The following is a 19722-nucleotide window of genomic DNA, read 5'->3' as shown; positions in this document are numbered from 1 at the left end:
GAGAGAGAGAGAGAGAGAGAGAGAGAGAGAGAGAGAGAGAGAGAGAGCGAGCCAAAAGATAGAGTGTAAAGCAGAAATAGTGTGACTGTGACTATGATTAATAAATTTTCTTTTTCATCATGGGGTTATTTCCCATTTAATTCTTCTGTAGGGACATTGTCTTCTGTCCAACTGTCTTCTGTCCAACTGTCTTCCCAGATTTTCCCTGGGAGTGGTAGATGTGCGGGTTGAATTGTGGTCCCTTCAGGTACCTTAACATATCATCAATTTCAAGGAAACACTAGGACGGGTCGAGCACTAAGCATATGAATATGATTAGTGTCTTCTATAATATGAATGAAGATATGTAGGGAAGGGAGGTGATATAAAGAGTCACAGAAGGTGATTTCATGCAAGGAGAGAGGGACAGAGGACACCCTTGGCTTACAGTTTGCCAACAGACCAGTCCCACCGACATCTTCCTCTGAGACTTTCAGCCTCCTGGACAATAGCTTCTCCTTTAAGCACCTACTTTGAGATACCCTGACAGCCCTAGAAAGCAGGAATAGAAGATTTCAGAAAAGCCAGAGAGGGGTGGATATTAATCCAAGTCCAATTTCTGTTACAGTGACAGATACCTGAGATAATAAACTTTTACAGAGAAAAGGTTAATTTGAGCTCACTGTTTTGAAGATTTTAGTCCACAGTCAGCTGGCCTTGCTGGCTCTGAGCCTTAGAGGAAGGAGCACACAGTGGTGGGGACATGTGGTAGAGTAAAGGCATTCCTCTTAGGTTCAGAATGCAAAAAGATGAAGAAGTGAGGCCAGGGCTCCTCCTCCTCACGGAAGCCTTCCCATTAGGGCCACCATCTCCCAGTTGGACCAAGGTGGAGACCAAGACTTTAATATGTAGCCCTTGGAGGACATCTGGACTTTTCTACATCCAAATGATAGACACATTCCATGAAGAATTGTATCAACAGTGGAAGGCTAAAGCTTGCTTCTAGGAGGATAAATGAGAAGCAAGGTGATAAAGAAGGAACACTTCTGTACTATTCAGTCCGATGACTAGTGCCGTCCTGCTCTGCCCACACCTGCAGTGTGTACCGAGTTCTGAAGTCACACATATCGCTTTGCTCTTACCTATGAACATTCTGTACTTGTAGGCTGGAAACATTAGAGATTATTCATTTAAAATAGATCATGCTATATGGTTTTCTGAAAGGTTCTATCTGAATCCTTTAGGGAAAAATATTAGCATTTGTCCTTTACCTAGTTGTCAACTGTCTGATAAAGAAACAGATTTTCCAATTTTTTTTTATTTTTGAGACAGGGTATCACTTTGTAGCCCTGGCTGGCCTGAAACTCAATATGTAATTCAGGCTTGCCTTTGAACCCACAGAGATCTGTCTACCTCAGCCTCCTGAATGCAGAGGCTAAAGGTGTGTGCCTCCAAATCCAGCTTTATAATTATATTTCAGCCATTATCATCATCATCAATGACATTTTTCATTATAAAAGTTTTCTGGAAAACTGTGAGTATCCTTTTTCAATAGTTGGGGGTATGTGTTGTTCATATGATGGGTCTCAGAACTGCAAAAGAATGTTTTCTGTGAGATGTAAATGAAGTATAGGTAAGTTATGACAGCAGAATCATGAAGAAAAAAATTATTGAGTGCTACAGAACAGACATAAATTTCCTGAAGATTTCTTTCAATATTATCCATATTTATTATCAACTTTTCTTCTTTGATTTCTACACATAAACTAAGGGTTTTAAGTGAAGTCACTTGTTTAAAGTGACAGGGGCAGTGGGTTATTAAACTCATACCAAAACCTCAAAACAAACACTTATATGATATAAATGTACATGTACCCACAACCCAAGTAATAAATCAACTATTGTGTGACTGTATAAACATTTCAATTTAGTTTAAATTTTTGTTCATTTATGGGACAAACAGAATCCCCCCAAATATTTATAGACTGAAGTATTAGCTCCTGATTATGACTGTTTAGAGATAAGATCTTTACAGAAAGTTAACTAAAAAGAGGTTATTACAGTAGGCTGCAAACAAATAGACTCACAGCCTTACGAAAAAAAAGAGATGTGAAGAAGACATCTACAGATTGGGGAAAAAAATCTTGACTAACCCACATCCAATAGAGGGCTAATATTCAAAATATATGAAAAATTTAATAAGCTAACCTCCAAACAAGCAAACAATCCAATCAAAAAATGGGGTATAGAACTAAACAGAGAATTCAAAACAGAAAAATTCCGAATGGCACTTAAAGAAATGTTCAAAGTCCTAAGTGATCAGGGAAATGCAAATCCAAACAACCCAGAGATTACACCTTAGACCAATCAGAATGGATAAGATCAAAAACTCAGGTAACAGCACATGTTGTCGAGGATGTGGAGAAAGAGGAATACTCCTCCATTGCTGGTGGGATTGCAAACTGATACAACCACTCTGGAAATCAATCTAGAGGTTCTTCAGAGACCTGGACATGTGGGGCGGGGAATGGGGTAAGGGGATAACATCTGAAATGTAAATAAAATATCCAATAAAAATAAAAAATAATAATAATAAAAAAAACAACTTTCACATTTATAAAATCTCAAACTTAAACCTTTAAGAAAAACTTTAAGAAATAAATTCCCAAGTATTCTTCACTCCAAAAAAAAAAAAAAAAAAAAAGAAACCTGGAAATAGATTTATCTGAAGACCCAGCTATATCACTCTTGGGCATATACCCAAAAGATGTTCCACCATACAAGAGGGGCACATGCTCCATTATGTTCATAACAGCCTTATTTGTAATAGCCAGAAGCTAGAAAGAACACAGATGTCCCACAATGGAAGAATGGATACAGAAAATATGGTTCACTTATACAATGGAATACTCTTCAGCTATTAAGAACAAGGACATCAGGAGTTTTGAGGGCAAATGGATGGAAGTAGAAAATATCATCCTGAGTGAGATAACTCAGACACAAAAAGACATGCATGGGATGTACTCACTAATAACTGGATATTAGCCAAAAAAAAAAAAGTACAGAATACTGAGGATAGAGTCCATAGAACTCTTGAAGGCTGACAAGCAGAAGGACTCAAGTGAGGATGTTTCAATCCCACTTGGGAGGGAGAAGAAAGGAATGATGGGAGGCAGAGGGAGGGAGGGACCTGGGTGGGAGAGGGGAGGGGGAGGAGGAAAGGGGAACATGATCAATTATTGGGGAAGAACAGGAGAGAAGCTCTTAGGGCCAGCAGAATGAATGGAAATATGCAATTTCAAGGGGTGGTGGGAGGTGGAGGCCTTTCTAGAAAATACCAGAGATCTAGGAGGTGAGAGAATTTCAGCAGTCAAAGGGACAGACCTTAGAGGAAAAGTGGGGAGAGGGAATTCTCAAAAACCACCTCCAGTAGAATGACAGGGCATAAAATGGAGGGATGGGGTTGCCACCCCACAGTCAAAACCTCTGACCCAGAATTGTTCCTGTTTAAAAGAGCTGCACAGACAAAAATGGAGAAGAGACAGAAGGAAAGGCGATCCAGTAACCAGCCCAACTACTGATCCATCTCTTGGGAGGTGGGGCACCAAGACCTGACACTACTGCTGATGCTATGGTGTGCTTACAGACAGGAGCCTAGCATGGCTGCCCTCTGAGAGGCCTGACAAGCAGCAGACTGAGATAGAAGCAGATACTTACACCCAACCATTGGATTGAAGTTGGGGACCCCTGTGGTTGAATTAGGGAAAGACTGTAAGAAGCTGAGGAGGAGGGCAGCCCTATAGGAAGACCAGCAGACTCAACTAACTCAGACCTGTGAGATCTCTCAGACACTGAGCCACCAACCAGGCAGCATACACTAGCTGGTCTGAGGCCCCTGACACATATACAGCAGAGGACTGCCTGGTCTGGCCTCAGTGGAAGAAGATTAGCCTAACCCTTGAGAGACTTGAGGTCCCAGGAAGTGGGGAGGTCTTGCATGGGGCAGGGCCATCCTCTTGGAGACGGGGGAAGGAGGAATGTGATGAGAAATTGTGGGAGGGTGGCAACAACTGGATTGTAAAAAAATCAGAAGTCAGAAGAAGAGGAAGAAGAAGAGGAGGAAGAGGAAGAGGAAGAGGAAGAAGGAGAAGGAGAAGGAGGAGAAGGAGAAAGAGAAGGAGAAGGAGAAGGAGAAGGAGAAGGAGAAGAAGAAGAAGAAGAAGAAGAAGGCGGCGGCGGCGGCAGCAATAAAGATGCAAGAAGAAGGTCATCTGTAATCCAAAGAGATAATCCTGAAGCAGATCCTTCCCTCAGTGCTCTCAGAAAGAACCAATCAACCCACACTAGATCTCCAGTCCAGCCTCCAGAAGCGTGTGAAGAGAGATTCTGGATGTGTAAATTACATCATGCTAGATGGTTCATCCAGCTACTCCACAGCACGTCATTGTCCGACAGGTTAAGGAAATGGTATACTAACGTAAATTTGCTTTTGAGTTAAATGATTTATATTAAAATTTTCAACTGGATTCAGCAGTTTATAAAATATTAAAAGGATAGGGCATAAAATTGGTAAAAGGATATGTTGGGGGAAGCCTGGGTGAACAGGGAGTGAGGGCAGAGGGCATATAATAAAATCATGGTACATATGTATGAAATTCTCAAAGAATAAATAAAAATATTACAAGAAAACAAGAACTACTACAGTAGTTTGTATGACAGTAGTGAATTTTAAGTATTTAAGACTTAAGGATTCTACTGTGTACCAGGATGGTTTCAACTGGATGGAGACAGAAATCCAGAAACTGACCTAGCTTTTCAACTTACAAATCAATAGATTTCATTTGTAAATTTTTAGTTGCTTCAAAACTGACAAGCACAGAGGGTTGTGCATTAAAAGCAGAATTCTATATATAAAGACAAGAGGGTGACTTTCCTAGAGCAGCCCACAGTCATGTATGTCCTATTAAGTTCTCAGTGTCTTTTTCTCTAACCCTTGTGCCTAAGCCTCTAAAAAGATCCTTAATAAAAGCCTGGATTCTGACTTATAGAAAAGATTTTATATTACTCAGTCAGTAAGAGTCTTAAATTTGTTCATTACCATCCATTCTAGAATAATAAATCAAATTAAATAAGCATATATCATAACCTCTGTGGTAACTGTACTCAGTACTAGAAAAGATCCTAGTCCACTAATGCTGAAAGGAAAGAGAGGAGTAATTAGGAACCAATACAGTCATTCTCTCGCAGAAGAAATCACATATAGGCTGTACAGTTTGGGGAGCAATGAATTTGAAATGTAGTGACTTTATGAGAAGGCCACAAGTTTTACTGTTTCAAATGAGTCTTTGGTTGTCAGACAGTGGAAGAATACATAGGTAGGTGTACTTTGTAATTTTGCTGGAACCTGACAGAGGGAAGCCTAGGATGTCCAAGTTCAAGCCAAAGCGGATGATTCTGTGCAGAATTCACAGTAGGTCTATCAGCTGCAGAGAGGAAGCAGAGTGGCCAAGAACTCATGGCAAGAATTCTGAGTCTCCCTGGGCTGCTGTAGACTCATTCTCTGATGTCACCAGGGCTTGGCTTAAGGATTCTACTGTGTACCAGGATGGCTTCAATGAGATGGAGACATAATTCTAGAAACTGACCCTACCTTTCAACTTACAAATCACTAGATCTTACTTTCAATTTTTTTTTTTTTTGGTTAAAAAATGACATGCACCGATGGTTCTGTGTTAAAAGCAGAATTTTGTGCTTTTGTATACTTTTTAAATCAGAAAATAAACATTTTGAAACATGGAAGTGATTTGGGTTATATTATATTTTATATATGAGTTAACTACACAAAGGTATATAAACACACAGATAGAAATTTTAAATTTCCGTGATGTACAGGAATACAGACATATGACAGACATATGTACAGGTGTCTTTACTTCCTGAGCAATACTACTCTTGAATTAATGGACATTTGATTTTTAAATATCCCTAAAATATTATGTTTTTAGCAATATCTTCTTATCCCTAACATATCAGATGTATTTGTATCTGTGTGTATATAGATATGTATACAAGTTGTTTACAGAAATGTCTTTTATGGAAATAACAAAACCTACCAAAATTGAAAAGGTTATATTTATACTTTTAGGAAGTGCTTTATAATGAGAAACTACTATTTTAGAGACAAACATGACTGGGGGTAATTCTGGAACGTTAAATTTCTTACAGGTTTTCCTCAAATACTGTTGGAACGTATGTAAATTCATGAATGTAAGCCACCACATAACCAGACTGAAAGACAAGACCACATGATCATCTCATTAGATGCAGAAAAAGCCTCTGACAAACAGTCCTGGAGAGACTAGGGAGCCAAGAGCTCTACCTCACATAATAAAGGCAACGTGCAGTAAGCCCAGCGCTGACAGCCACCCAAACAAGGAGGAACACAAAGCATTTCCACTAAAGTGAGAAGGAGACAGGAATATATATTCTCTCCATACCTACTCAATATAGTACTTGTTATCTTAGCTTAAGCAGTAAGACAGGGAGAAGGCAAAGTCAAAATATCTTTACTTATAGACAATACAATTTTACACATAAAAGACCTTAAAAATGCCATCAGAAAACTTCTACAGGTGGCAAATACTTCCAGCAAAGATAAAGGCTTATAAGATTCAAAGATTTAATATACTAGGGAAACAAATTAAAGAAATTATAAGAAGATGGAAACATCTCCCATGCTCATGGATTGGTAGGATTAATATTGTGAAAATGGCCATCGTACCAATAGCAATCTATAGATTCAATACAATCCCTATAAAAATTCCAACACAATTCTTCTCAGATAAATGGACAATTTTCAGCTTCATACAGAAACACAAAAAATCCAGGAGACCAAAAACAAAACAAACAAAACACAAAACCAAAACAAAATTCTTGAATAATGAAAGAACTGCTGAAGGTTCATCATCCTTGATCTCAAATTATACTGGAGAGCTCTAGCAATAAAAACATCATGGCATAGATATAAAAACAGAAACACTGATCAAAAGAATACATTTAAGACCTAGACATAAGTCTACATACTTATGGACACCTGATATTTGAGAAAGAAGCCTGAAATTCATACTGGAAAACACCATACTTTCAATAAGCTGCTCATCAAGTTGGATGGCTGAATGTAGAAGAATGAAAATAGACCCATATTTATTACTCTGTATAAAACTCAACTCCAAATAGATCAAAGACCTCAGTATAAGACCAAATACACAGAATTTAATAGAAGAGAAAGTGTGGATAGTTTTGAACTTATTAAATAGTATAGGTACTAAGAACAATAATTAATAAGTGGAGGCTCATGAAACCAAAAAGCCTCTGAATGGCAAAATACACTGTCATTTGAACAAAGCAGTAGGTTATAGAGTAAGTTTTGTTTTTTTAACCAACTACATACCTAATATAAAGCTAATACCTAAAACATACCATTCAAAAACTGGACATCAAGAAAACAAATAATCCTGTTAAAATGGGGTGCGGTTTTAAAAAGAGAATTCCTAAAAGAGGAAATTCAAATGGCTAAGAATCACTTAAGTAATGTTCAACATCCTTGGTCATCAGGGAAATGCAAATCAAGCTACATTGATATTTCATATTACCTCACTAAAAGTGGTCAAGATAAATGAATAAATAAACTAAAAAATGACACCTCACTTTGGCCAGGGTATGGAGAAAGCGGAACGCTTATTTCTTGTTGCTGCTGGTACAAACATGTTGCGGCCACTACAGAAATCAGTGTGGCAGTTTGTCAAGAAGCTCTAAATCGATCTGCCTCAAGATCTAGCTACTTGTGGGCACACATCCAAAGGACTCCACATCCAACTACACAGACACTTGCTCAGTCATGGTCATTTCTGCTTTATTCATAATAGCTAGAAATTGAAATTAGCCTATATAATTATCAAATGGACAAAGAAAACAGTACCAGTTATACAATGAAATATTACTCAGCTGTTTAGAAAAACAAAACAATGAAATTTACAGACAAATGGATAGAGCCAGAAAAATTTATAATCAATGAGATCACTCAGACCCCTCCAAACAAACATGGCATGTATTTGTTTATATGTATATATTATCTGGTAAGTCTTCAGAAAGCAGGCTACAAGTCCCTATAACCACCGAGGTTTGGTATAGAGTAAGGATTGGTGGGGAGAGAATGAACTCCAAAGGATGACAAAATCAAATACAGAGTAATGAATGGACAAGGATGACAAAATCAAATACCGAGTAGTGAATGGACAAGGTGGGGGATGAGTCTGGAACGGGAGGATTAGATGGAATTGGGGAAGGGAAGAGGACTGCAAGGGAGGGAGCACAGGGAAGGCCATCTAAGTCTGAAGGCCCTCCAAAGGGCTGTAAGGAAACCTACCATATATATATATATATATATATATACATGTACATATGTATAAATCACTGACATCTCTTGCAAGTAAGTGAAATCTCAGTTGCCAGGAATGGGTTATATCTAATTGAGTTGTTGGCCAAAGGAACCCCATAGGAGCAACTCAGGCTATAGCCAAGGCTATTGCTTCTTTTTCACAAACTGATGGTAATGCTGTATTGCTGAAGGCAATACCTATGTATATTATTGAATATAGAAAAGGTTAGCTAGATCATAACTGAAGCCTTCACCCCTACTAGTGTTCATGGTACTAGAAGGCACTCTGTACATTATCAGAGGAGAAAGACAGACATCAGCACAGCTACAAAATCTATCTGCAGTGGTGACAGGCCTGCAGGTAGTCTGGTGCACTAGTGGTACAAAGGTTGTGGAAGTAACCAACTACTCTCTGCTTGGATTTAAGACCCACTCAATGGGATGAAAACCATGCCTGACAGTGGGAGTATATAGGTCACAGTCCTAGAGAAAATTCAAATACTACTCCTCTGCTAAAAGAACAGTAATAATTATAACAACAATTAATTCTGCTAAACTCATAGGTCACTGTCTTCCTCAGCCATCAGCAGAGAAGCCTCCTCCTATAGTTAATAACTGGACAATATGTGGAGAATAAGAGACCTTGAAAGGCTCAGTCCTAAATGGGATGTCTCTATACCATGAATAGCACTATTAGAAGCTGTGGCCTTGTTGGAGGATGTGTGTTACTGTGGGTATGGCCTTTAAGACCCTTACCCTAGCTGCCTGGAAGCCAGTATTCTGTTGCAGCCTTCAGATAAAGAGGTACAACTTGTAGCTTCTCCTGCTCCATGCCTGCCTGGGTGCTGCCATGTTCCGGCCTTGATGATAATGGACTGAATCTCTGAACCTGTAAGCCAGCCCCAATTAAATGTTGTCTTTATGAGAGTTGCCTTGGTCATGGTGTCTGTTTTTGTTATATATATATCACAGCAGTAAAACTCTAACTAATACATTATATTATCCTTGGTACTCAGGTAACTTTTCAGAGAGGACTTGGGGATAGGAAAATCAAGGAAACAAAGTCTTTTAGAAACAAAAGGATTGACAAACATAAGAACTCGAAGAGACTGGGACAGCATGCACAGGGACAGTTCAGGTCTAAGGCTGGTGGGGTCCTAGGACCAAGTGTAGAAGTGGACTTGAGCCCCCACCTTTTACCAATACCAATTGACAACTGATTGCAAAGTTAGTTTTCTTCAGTGGAGTTTTATTAGGTTACAAACCACACTTGAAGACAAGCCTTATGGCTAGCAGTTGACAGTCATAATGAACTCAACAATATTTTTGGAGTCTTTTTTTTTTGTCTCATAATGCTTTGTCTGGGCATTTTTTAAACTACCTTTTTCTTATATAATATCAATTTTAATTCTGTGTTTTTATGAAATTTCTGTATGTGTGTGTGTGTTTCTCTGTCTGTATATGTTTCTTGTGTATTTTCTTCAGCTCTATTTTTTTGTTTATTTTGTTCTATTATGTTATTTTGTTGTTGTTGCCTGTTTTGGTTTCTAATATATGTGTGTGTGTGTGTATGTGTGTGTGTGTATGTGTGTGTGTGTGTATGCGTGTGTGTGTATGTGTGTGTGTGTATGTGTGTATGTGTGTGTGTATGTGTGTATGTGTGTGTGTATGTGTGTGTGTATATGTGTGTATGTGTGTGTATGTGTGTGTATGTGTGTGTGTATGTGTGTATGTGTATGTGTGTGTATGTGTGTATGTGTGTGTTTTGAGAGAGAGAGAGAGAGAGAGAGAGAGAGAGAGGATTTAGATGGCTGGGAGGTATGAGGTTCTGGGAGGAGCTATGGGAGGAAAATATAAACAGAATATACTGTATAAAAGTCTATCTTCAATTAAACAGGAAGGAAAAAAATTTCTTAGCACTGACTGAATGTAGTGGACAAGAGTGTAATCCTAGTTCAAAGCTAATCCAGGCTACACAGTGAGATCCATGTCAAAATAATAACAGAAGTAAATACCAAGTACTTAAAGGAAATATTGTAAACCTCACTCTTATCTCTGAATTTTTTTCACGCACACACCAAGCACCTTCTCATAAATACCCTTACATGTTAAAATGATGGACCATGGAAAAGCAAAAGGTTTCAAGTGAATTATGCAACAGCCTTTCATGAAGGTGGCACCAATTTACATTCCAGTGAACCTAGGAATCAAATTTTTTATTTCTGTGATTTTTCCTTATCATACTATATAAAGAACTGTAGGCTCACAACATCTTGTATCTATAACTAGGCCATCACATCAAATTAAAGACCTTTATCTATCATATGAAGAGTAAAAGGACAATCCACAGAATGAGAGAAAGTATTTGCAACTTATTATGTGATAAAGATTTTGACATCTTCAGATGCTTGAAGTTCTTGTCTTACAGATCTTTCACTTGCCTGGTTAGAGTCATACCAAGGTATTTTATATTATTTGTGACCTATTGTGAAGGGTGCTGTGTCCTTAATTTCTTTCTCAGCCCATTTATCCTTTAAGTAGACGCAGGCTACTAATTTGTTTGAGTTAAGTTTATATCCAGCCACTTTGCTACAGTTGTTTATCAGCTGAAGGAGTTTGCTGGTAGAATTTTTATGGTTACTTAAGTATACTATCATATCATCTGCAAATAGTGATATTTTGACTTCTTCCTTTCCAATTTGTATCCCTTTGTCCTCCTTTTGTTGTCTAATTGCTCTAGCTAGAACTTCAAATATTATATTGAATAGATAGGGAGAGAGTGGGCAACGTTGTGTAGTCCCAGATTGTAGTGGGATTGCTTCAAGTTTCTCTCCATTTAGTTTGATATTGGCTACTGGTTTGTTGTATACTGCATTTACTGTGTTTATGGAGGGGTCTTGATTTCCTGATCTTTGCAAAACTTTTACCATGAAGGGGTGTTGTATTTTGTTAAATGCTTTTTCAGCATCTAATGAGATAATCATGTGTTTTTTTTTAAATTTGAGTTTGTTTATATAGTGGATTACATTGATGGATTGAAAAGCTTTTGTAAGGCTAAGGACACTGTCATCAGGACAAAATGGCAACCTATAGACTGGAAAAAGATCTTTACCAATCTTACAACTGATAGAGGGCTAATATCCAATATATACAAAGAACTTAACAAGTTAAGACTCCAGAGAGCCAAATAACTCTATTGAAATTGGGGTAAAATGTGGGAAAATGTAGCCATGGTGGTGGAGGTATCCCAGGGGGCAGGTTTCCACACTGCGGGTCCCACATACAGGAAGAAGTCTAAGGTTCCAGAGGCTGGAGGCTTTGGAGAAGGCAAATCCCAATGACATGTTGGGAGGGGCTGTAATGGCTTACGAGACTGAACAATGTAGGTCTATGGAGACGAGACAGCGTGTGGGTACTCTGCCTTCTGGGGACTTGGCTGAACACCTGCCATTTTTCACTTAGAGTCTCGGGGTTCCAGGCTCATGCCCAGCCACGAACCAGGATACTCTTACGCGGCCCCACAGTAAAGAGCCACAAAGAGAATTCTCAACTGAGGAATCTTGAGTGGCAAAGAAGCACCTAAAGAAATGTTCAACATCCTTAGTCATTAGAGAAATGCAAATCAAAACAACCCTGAGATTCCACCTCACACTATTCTGAATGGCTAAGATCAAAAACCAAGGTGACAGCAGATGCTGGCATGGATTTTGAGAAAGCAGAACACTCCTCCATTGTTGGTGGGATTGAAAGCTGGTACAACCACTCTGGAAATCAGTCTGGCAGTTCCTCAGAAAATTGGACATAGCATTACCTGAGGACCCAGCTATACCACTCCTGGGCATATACCCAGAAGATGCCCCAACATATAAAAAGGACATATGCACCACTGTGTTCATAGCAGCCATATTTATAATAGCCAGAAGCTGGAAAGAACCCAGATGCCCTTCAACAGAGGAATGGATACAGAAAATGTGGTACATTTATACAATGGAGTATTACTCAGCTATTGAAAACAATGAATTTGTGAAATTCTTAGGCAAATGGGTGGAACTAGAAAGTATCATCAAAGTATCATCCTGAGTGAGGTAACCTAGTCACAAAAGAACACACATGGTATTCACTCACTGATAAGTGGATATTAGCCCAAAAGCTCAGAATACCCAGGATACAACTCAAGAAGAAGGAAGACCAAAATGTGGCTGCTTCAGTCCTACTTAGAAGGGAGAACAAAATAATCATGGAATGTAGAGGATAGGAGGGACTTGGGAGTAAAGAAGGAGGGGGAGGGGAAAGAGGGGCAGGATCAGGTGTTGGAGGAGAGGGAAAGTAAGAACAGAGGATCAGGAAATTGAACAGAGGTATGTAGCAATGGGGGATGAGGAACTGGGGATAGCCACCAAAAATTTCCAGATGCCAGGAAACCAAGTAGCTCCCGGGATCCAATGGGGATGACATTAGCTGAAATACCCAACAAAGGGGTGGGAAAACCTGTAGAGGCCATCATATCCAGAGGTTAGGCACGGCCCCTGGTTGAGGGAGGGGGCCACTCATCTATCTCACAAGCTGTAACCCAGAATTGCTCCTGTCTAAAGGAAATACGGGCACAAATTGTAGAGCACAGACTGAAAGGTCATCCAGAGACTGCCTCACCTGGGGATTCACCCCATATACATCCACCAAAGCTAGACACTATTGCTGATGCCAAGAAGTGCTTGTTGACAGGAGCCTGATATTGCTGTCTCTTGAGAGGCTCTGCCAGAGCCTGACCAATACAGATGAGGATGCTTGCAGCCAACCATTGGACTGAACTTGGGGACCCCAATGGAGGAGTTAAGGAAGGACTGAAGGAACTGAAGGGGTTTACAACCCCATAGGAAGAATAAGATTATCAACAGACCAGACACCTCACTCCCCACTCCTAGAGCTCCCAGGGACTACAACACCAACCAAAAAGTACACATAGAGGGGCCCATGGCTCCAGCACCATATGTAGCAGAGGATGGCCTTATCTGGCATCAATGGGAGAAGAGGTTCTTGGTCCTATGAAGGCTTGATGCCCCAGTGTAGGGGAATGCCAGGGTGAGAGGGTGGGAGTGCGTGGGTAGGTGAGGGAGCACATTCATAGAAGCAGGGGGAGGGGGAATGGGACAGAGAACTTATGGAGAGAAAACTGGGAAGGGGATAACATTTGAAATGTAAATAAATAATATAAACAATAAAAATTAAATAGCAAGTGTGAGACTGTAAAAGAGAATATAAGAAACTGCTACTTAATGTAAATTTAAACTGTTACAAGAAAAAAAGATTTTAATAATATGTAAGGTAAAATGTACCAGTTTAAAAACAGGGAAAAATAACTGAATCAACATTTCTTCAAAGAAGAGAAATACAAATGGGCAATTGGCATATGAGCTTAGTATCATATGCAAAATGCCATTCATTGGAGAAAATGCAAACTATGCCACTCACAACTATCACTTCACATCCACTAGGATGGGAATAATGGGAACATGTGGGGGTAACAAGTGTTGACAGGGTCTTGGAGAACTGAACCTATATATTCCTTGAGAGGATTCAGAATGGCACATCTGCTGAGGAAGACCTTTGGAAGTATCTCGACAAGTTAATAATCCTGCAATAGCTGTCAATTAACAGAGACCCACGATTGGTCAACATGCAGAGAATAAGAGACTGCAGGGTGCTCATCTTTAAATAGGACATCTGTATCAAACCACTCCCCCAAAGGCTCACGACTCTCTGTGGATGAGGGGATGTGGTGGCAAGGCTGTAAAAGTGAGGGGTGGTGGATGACTACAGGGAAAAATGTCCTCTGTACACCACAGGGATTCTGCACAGAACTAAAGTGACTGTGACAGGATGCCCACAACCTTGAAGCTTGAGCAGAGAAAATACCAGCCAGGAGAAGGCAGGGCGAGCATGCACTGTCCCACCACTGATGATCGCTGGGCGTTCTACAGCTGCTGGGAGAAGGAGAGTCAGTGTTCCTTACTGATTTGACCTCGTGTAGGCTGAACCCACATCAAAGCAGGCCCTACACTCAAAGACTATTTGGGCATCGAAAACTGGGATGGAGTGAGAGGGAGATTGAGAGAAAACACCAACTGGGATGGTAGAGAGATGGGGATGGATTTTGGATGACCTGGGTGCTTGGAAAAAATATAAACAATACATTGAATGAAATTCTCAAAGAATTAATAAAATATTATTAAAAGAAAATAAATAAGTTAAAAGAATCAGCTGATTCAGCAGTTCCATCTCTAGGTGTTTATTCAAGAGAACTGAAAGCAGGTATTTCCTACATCTCTTCCTGGCTGCACTCTGCTCAGTGGACTGCAGAGGGCTAACCAAGGGCTGAGTTTTACACAAAGCATGTGAACTTATGCAGCAGAGTCTTATCCAGTCATACAACAGAATCAAGTGGTAAATACTGCAACATATATGAGCCTTGAAAGTGTGTCAGGTGAAGTCAGACACAGGGCACAATCATTAGATGAACCTACTAATATAATTGTCTAGAGTCCACAAATTCAGAGTCACAAAGCAGATGGGCTGGGGGAGGAGGAAGGAGTTAGTGCTTAGTGGTTACAGACTTTATGTTTTAGAACTGTGACATGGAATTGGAACAGGATAGTGCTATAGTTGCATAGTATTAATATAATTTAGATGTACAAACTGAATTTATACTTAGAAAATGGTGGCAATGGCAAATTTAACCAGGCATGTTAGTTAACAGTGAAGTATCAGTTTTTTCAGTGAAAGGAAGAAAATCCTAAGTGGAGGTAATAGAGCTGTCTGACTCATGTGTGTTGGTAAAATCAGTCCTGGAATTGTGGATCAAAGGGTCATGATGTAGTTTTCCAGGCATATACTTTTGACTCTGCAGAGGCATCTCACGTAGGCACCAGAAAACAGAACAAAACAAGACAAAAAAAAATCATGTAAACAAAGAATTCATTTAAAAATACATTAAAAAAAGAATAATGAAAAGACCCAGAAGGAACTAGGAAAAGGCCAAGAACAAAAATAAAAAAAACAAAGTTAACTTGGAAAACAAAGTCCAAAATAAAAGTAATAATGTGTATCTTTGAAAATACCTTTGGAGAATCCTTTGGAACCCTGATGAAGGAAAAAGCAGAGAAGCAGAAGGTGATGCGTACGCAGAAAGAAGCCGTTACCCCAGTCAAACCAGTGATGGGTTTTTAATATATCCTGCATGCAGGTTTACAACAGAAAAATCAAAAGGCAAAGAGATGTTAAAAAAACAAAAACAAACTGTTGCTGGGATCAAGCCCAGTAGTTTCCATGCTCGATCCTGGGGCAACACTCTGTCCCAGCAGGTTAGTAACTGACTGGAACTTGCAAGGTCAGCGCTGGAGAACAGGTTGGAAAGAGACTTAAGTGCCTGACTGCTGGGAAACCCTTCTGTGGAGTCAATGTGAAAGCCAGGAGAAGGAAGGCACCCAGGCCTTCACACTCAGGCCACCTGGGAACTAGGATAAGTGTGACCTTAAAAGCACATCTCAGCCCCAAACAAAGTAAGGGCATTCCCAAAGAACAAACAAAGTGGAGCTCTAAGCTTGAGAACTGGGGCTGCAGCTATGGCAGTCCACCTTATCAACCTTGGTGACAAACTGGTTTATATTAGAATGACTTCCATGTGAGGACAAGCAAGGCTAGGGCAGTGCACATACATCAAGAAGGCAGAGGACAGAGCTGAGAGCCTCACACCCGCACCCACCCAAACATTCATTGGCTGGACGGCTGTGAAAAGTGAATGGGGTGAGGGGGTGGCTTGCAAGGAAGCTGTGTCTGAAAGGCTTTTGTGTGCTACTTTCTAATGGCATTTCTAGGCCTTCATAAGGAGTAACTCTTACCCTGAATTTTGTGTTTGTACAAAGCTCTGCTTGTTTTTAATGAACACTGGTATAGTAGTCTTATGTGACTTGTGTTTTAAATTTTATACTGTGTTTATAAAGAAAGAAACTATGTTTCCTGATAACAATAAGGAACAGTGAGCATCTTTAATTAATAATAAAAAAGAAACAGAAGGTTAAAACCATAAATATATTGTAATGCCAACACCAGGGGTAAACAAAGATAAGAACAAAACTAAGCAAGTGATAAGCTTTAACTTCCCTCCCAAGACTTTCTTAACAATTCCCACCCTTACCACTAAGTCAGAGAACTGAATGCTAACCCTGAAACAAAACCCACTTCTCTCTATTCTCTCATTGCCCTGCAGGGTAGGCCCCTCAGCTTGACAGCCTGGGGAGGCCCAGAGTGGTGGTTGGGGCAGACAAAAGGGCTCCTCTTACAGGGAATGGGGTAGAGGAGTACAGGGGTGTAAGACATGACCCCCCATAATGGGGGAAATCAAAATGGAGCCCCTGTGCCAGGGGAAAGCACACTGGTGGCCCTGGGAAAGGAGGCCCATTTGCCCCCATATTCTCCCTCCGGGAGGTATCATTGGCTGGCCAACTGCCCATCTGGCTCCGGTTAGAAAACCACACTTGGACGAGGTCCTTCTGCAGCCGGAGGCGTCCAGCAATATAGCTGATTTGCTGGGGCGTGGGCTCTGGACATTGCAAGAACAGTTTTTCCAGATTGCTCCCAATGCGTCTTTCTCTGCTTGCACGTCTCCGCTTCCGGGCCTGCTGCAGGATCATCTCCATTCTACATATGCCCAGAAGATTCTTCTCATCTACTTCCTCTAACCACATTTTCAGCAGGGGTCGCAGCTTCCACATGTTGGCAAGGCTGAGCTGCTGGGCCTCGAAGCGGCATATGGTTGTCTGGCTGAGAACCTTCCCAAACATAGCTCCCACAGCGAATCCCACATCGGCCTGCGAGTACCCCAGGGTCATCCTCTTCTGTCTCAGCTCCTTGGCCAGCTGCTCCATCTCTTTCTGTATGGCTGAAACGTCCTCTGGCAGTGCCAAATTTGGCATGTACCTCAAAGCGATATAGGGTCCTGGGCAGGTATCCTCAGAGGAACTCTGGGACCAGGCCCTTGTCTCACAAGCTCCGTAGGGTGCTATCCCACCTCGGAATTCATAAGGTGAGGGACCTAGAGGTATTCCCCATACCTCAGGGCCTGGAGAGATACCTGGCCGCATACCTGGCCGCACCATTAACCTGCTTGTAGCTGCCTGGCTGCTCAACCAGGTTGGGGTGTCAACTCGCATGGGAACTGGCCCTTCCAGGCCACCACCACTATTGCCTGGGAGGGGGAAGACGTTTGAAGACCTGCGCCCGGCCATGGGGTGGATGGGACCCCCAGCAGGAGTCTGGTAGGAACTGATGGCTCTCGAGGCTTCTGAACAGCCACTAGCCTCGCCCTCGAGCCCCGCCCCCCAGTGGGCGGAGACAGCATTGCAAGCAAGACACAGGCTCAAAGTGTGTTTGGAAGCAGGGGCTTGGAGACTGAGGTAACTTACTGAGTCCTCAGGCTTGAAAACACAGAGCCTCTTGTCCTAACCATTGCTTTCAACTCCTAACTCTGTACAAATCTGGAACTTTGCACCTCCATACAATCAGGGTCCCTCAATCATTATCCTTGACTGGGACCCCAGCATTGACTTTAATCTCTCAAAAACTCAGGTGCCCCCTTCAACTCACACCTTTTGAACCACCATCTTGGCTTTATGAGCACTAATTAGCCATCTGTATTTCAAGCACAGTTGACAGTATGTGTTCATCCATTAACTACTCCATCTCTATAATCTTCATGATAACAGCCCATCCTGTGTATACCCTCAGTTCCTATTCCCGAAGAACTTTATGCACACAAGCTTCAGTTTTAACTAGGGTCAGTTTTCTGCCTCAGATTTTAGATGTATCCTCACACTGTACCACCACAATTCACTCCTTCATGGGCAGAATTTCTGGATGAAATTAACACGTCTCCCACCACCTCTGAAAAGATGCATTCTAATCCAGCTTCCCATCCCAAGGTTCCTCACTCAATAGAAAACAAACTCTGTCATCTTCCAGCCCCACTTCCCCCCGGCCCACAGAGACATGATTCTGTCTGACACGACCTGCAGCTGCACACTGAGAATAACCATTGCACTATTCAACTCAGCAACACCAAGCTTTTCTATCCAAGGTGTCTTTCCCTCCAGAGATACAAACATTTTAAGTCTTTCTACCATGCCCCTAGCTCAGGCCAGCTCTAGGCCCAGAGTAGGGAAAAATGAAGAGAAAAAAGATCTAACATCAGGTCAAAAACTTGTAAAGAAGATGAAATGCCTGGAAGCTTTCAGCCTCGTGCCTTATAATTCTTTAAGCCAACTACAGTACAGCTCTGTCTCTCGCAGTGTCTACTGAAATTGATCTTTGTGGATGCCAGGAAGCGCATGCTGACAGGAGCCTGATATAGCTGTCTCCTTAGAGGTCTGCCAGAGTCTGACATACGGAGGTGGATGGTCAAAGCTAACCATTGAACTGATCATGGGGTTCCCAATGGAGGAGTTAGAGTGAAGACTGAAGGAGCTGAAAGGATTTGTGGTCCCATGAGGAGAGCAACAATACCAACCAACCAGAGCTCCCAGGGTCTAAACCACCAGCCTGGGAGCACATAGGAGGGACCCATGGCCCCAGCTGTATATGTAGGGGAGGATGGCATTGTGGGAGATCTAACATCAGGTGGGAGAGGAGGTCCTTGGTCCTGTGAAGGCTGGACGCTGAGTGTGGGGGAATTTGAGGGCAGGGAGGTGGGAGTGTGTGGGTGGGTGGGTACACATCCTCATAGAAGCAGGAGGAACGAGGATGAGATGGTGGTTTCTGGGTGAGGGGGGGAATGGAGAAATGGGAGAAAATCTGAAATGTAAATAAAGTATCCAATTTAAAAAAAAAAAAATCTTAAGAGATCACTGGTGATAGCCTTCCAGCTATCAAATCCAAAGGATCATAAAATTCTACATTTTACTAATGTTCTCTGTAGTATCTGCAAGAATAAGTATTATTTTTGTTCTTTAAAAATTTATGTGTATCAGCCAAGTATTCTCTGGTTTTCTGACTTCCACATCTATATTTCTGCTGGCCCAAATTACACTAGTTTTATGCCTCTTCTTAAGAGGCCACAGGGCTGGCTCATGACATTACAATCAGACACCAGCTGATCTTTAATTTTCTCATATCAACAAGGCATCAGCCCCTATAAACCAGACATTTTGAAACACCAGAACTTGCTGTCTTGGCCATACCTTCCCTTCCTTATTTAACTTAGGCCGCAGGATCTTCTTCTGCTTCTCTTTCAGGTTCATCTTCCATACTCTGCTACA

The 19722-nt window shown here is 41.2% G+C and overlaps 2 protein-coding genes across 4 annotated transcripts in view; both read right to left on the bottom strand.

The window, feature by feature from the left end:
• Fam172a (family with sequence similarity 172 member A) overlaps positions 1 to 19722 on the bottom strand; it is a 416134-nt gene that overhangs the window by 92262 nt on the left and 304150 nt on the right. The gene's annotated exons all lie outside the window — the stretch shown is intronic.
• Pou5f2 (POU domain class 5, transcription factor 2) lies at positions 16336 to 17736 on the bottom strand. Its single transcript, XM_028760100.1, has one exon. It carries the CDS (start codon positions 17695 to 17697, stop codon positions 16690 to 16692), a length of 1008 nt encoding a protein of 335 aa, XP_028615933.1. The 5' UTR covers positions 17698 to 17736; the 3' UTR covers positions 16336 to 16689.

Source organism: Grammomys surdaster, unplaced genomic scaffold (genome assembly GCF_004785775.1).
Source record: "Grammomys surdaster isolate TR1022 unplaced genomic scaffold, NIH_TR_1.0 126391, whole genome shotgun sequence".
NCBI lineage: Eukaryota > Metazoa > Chordata > Mammalia > Rodentia > Muridae > Grammomys > Grammomys surdaster.
This window is presented reverse-complemented; position numbering and strand designations above follow the sequence as displayed.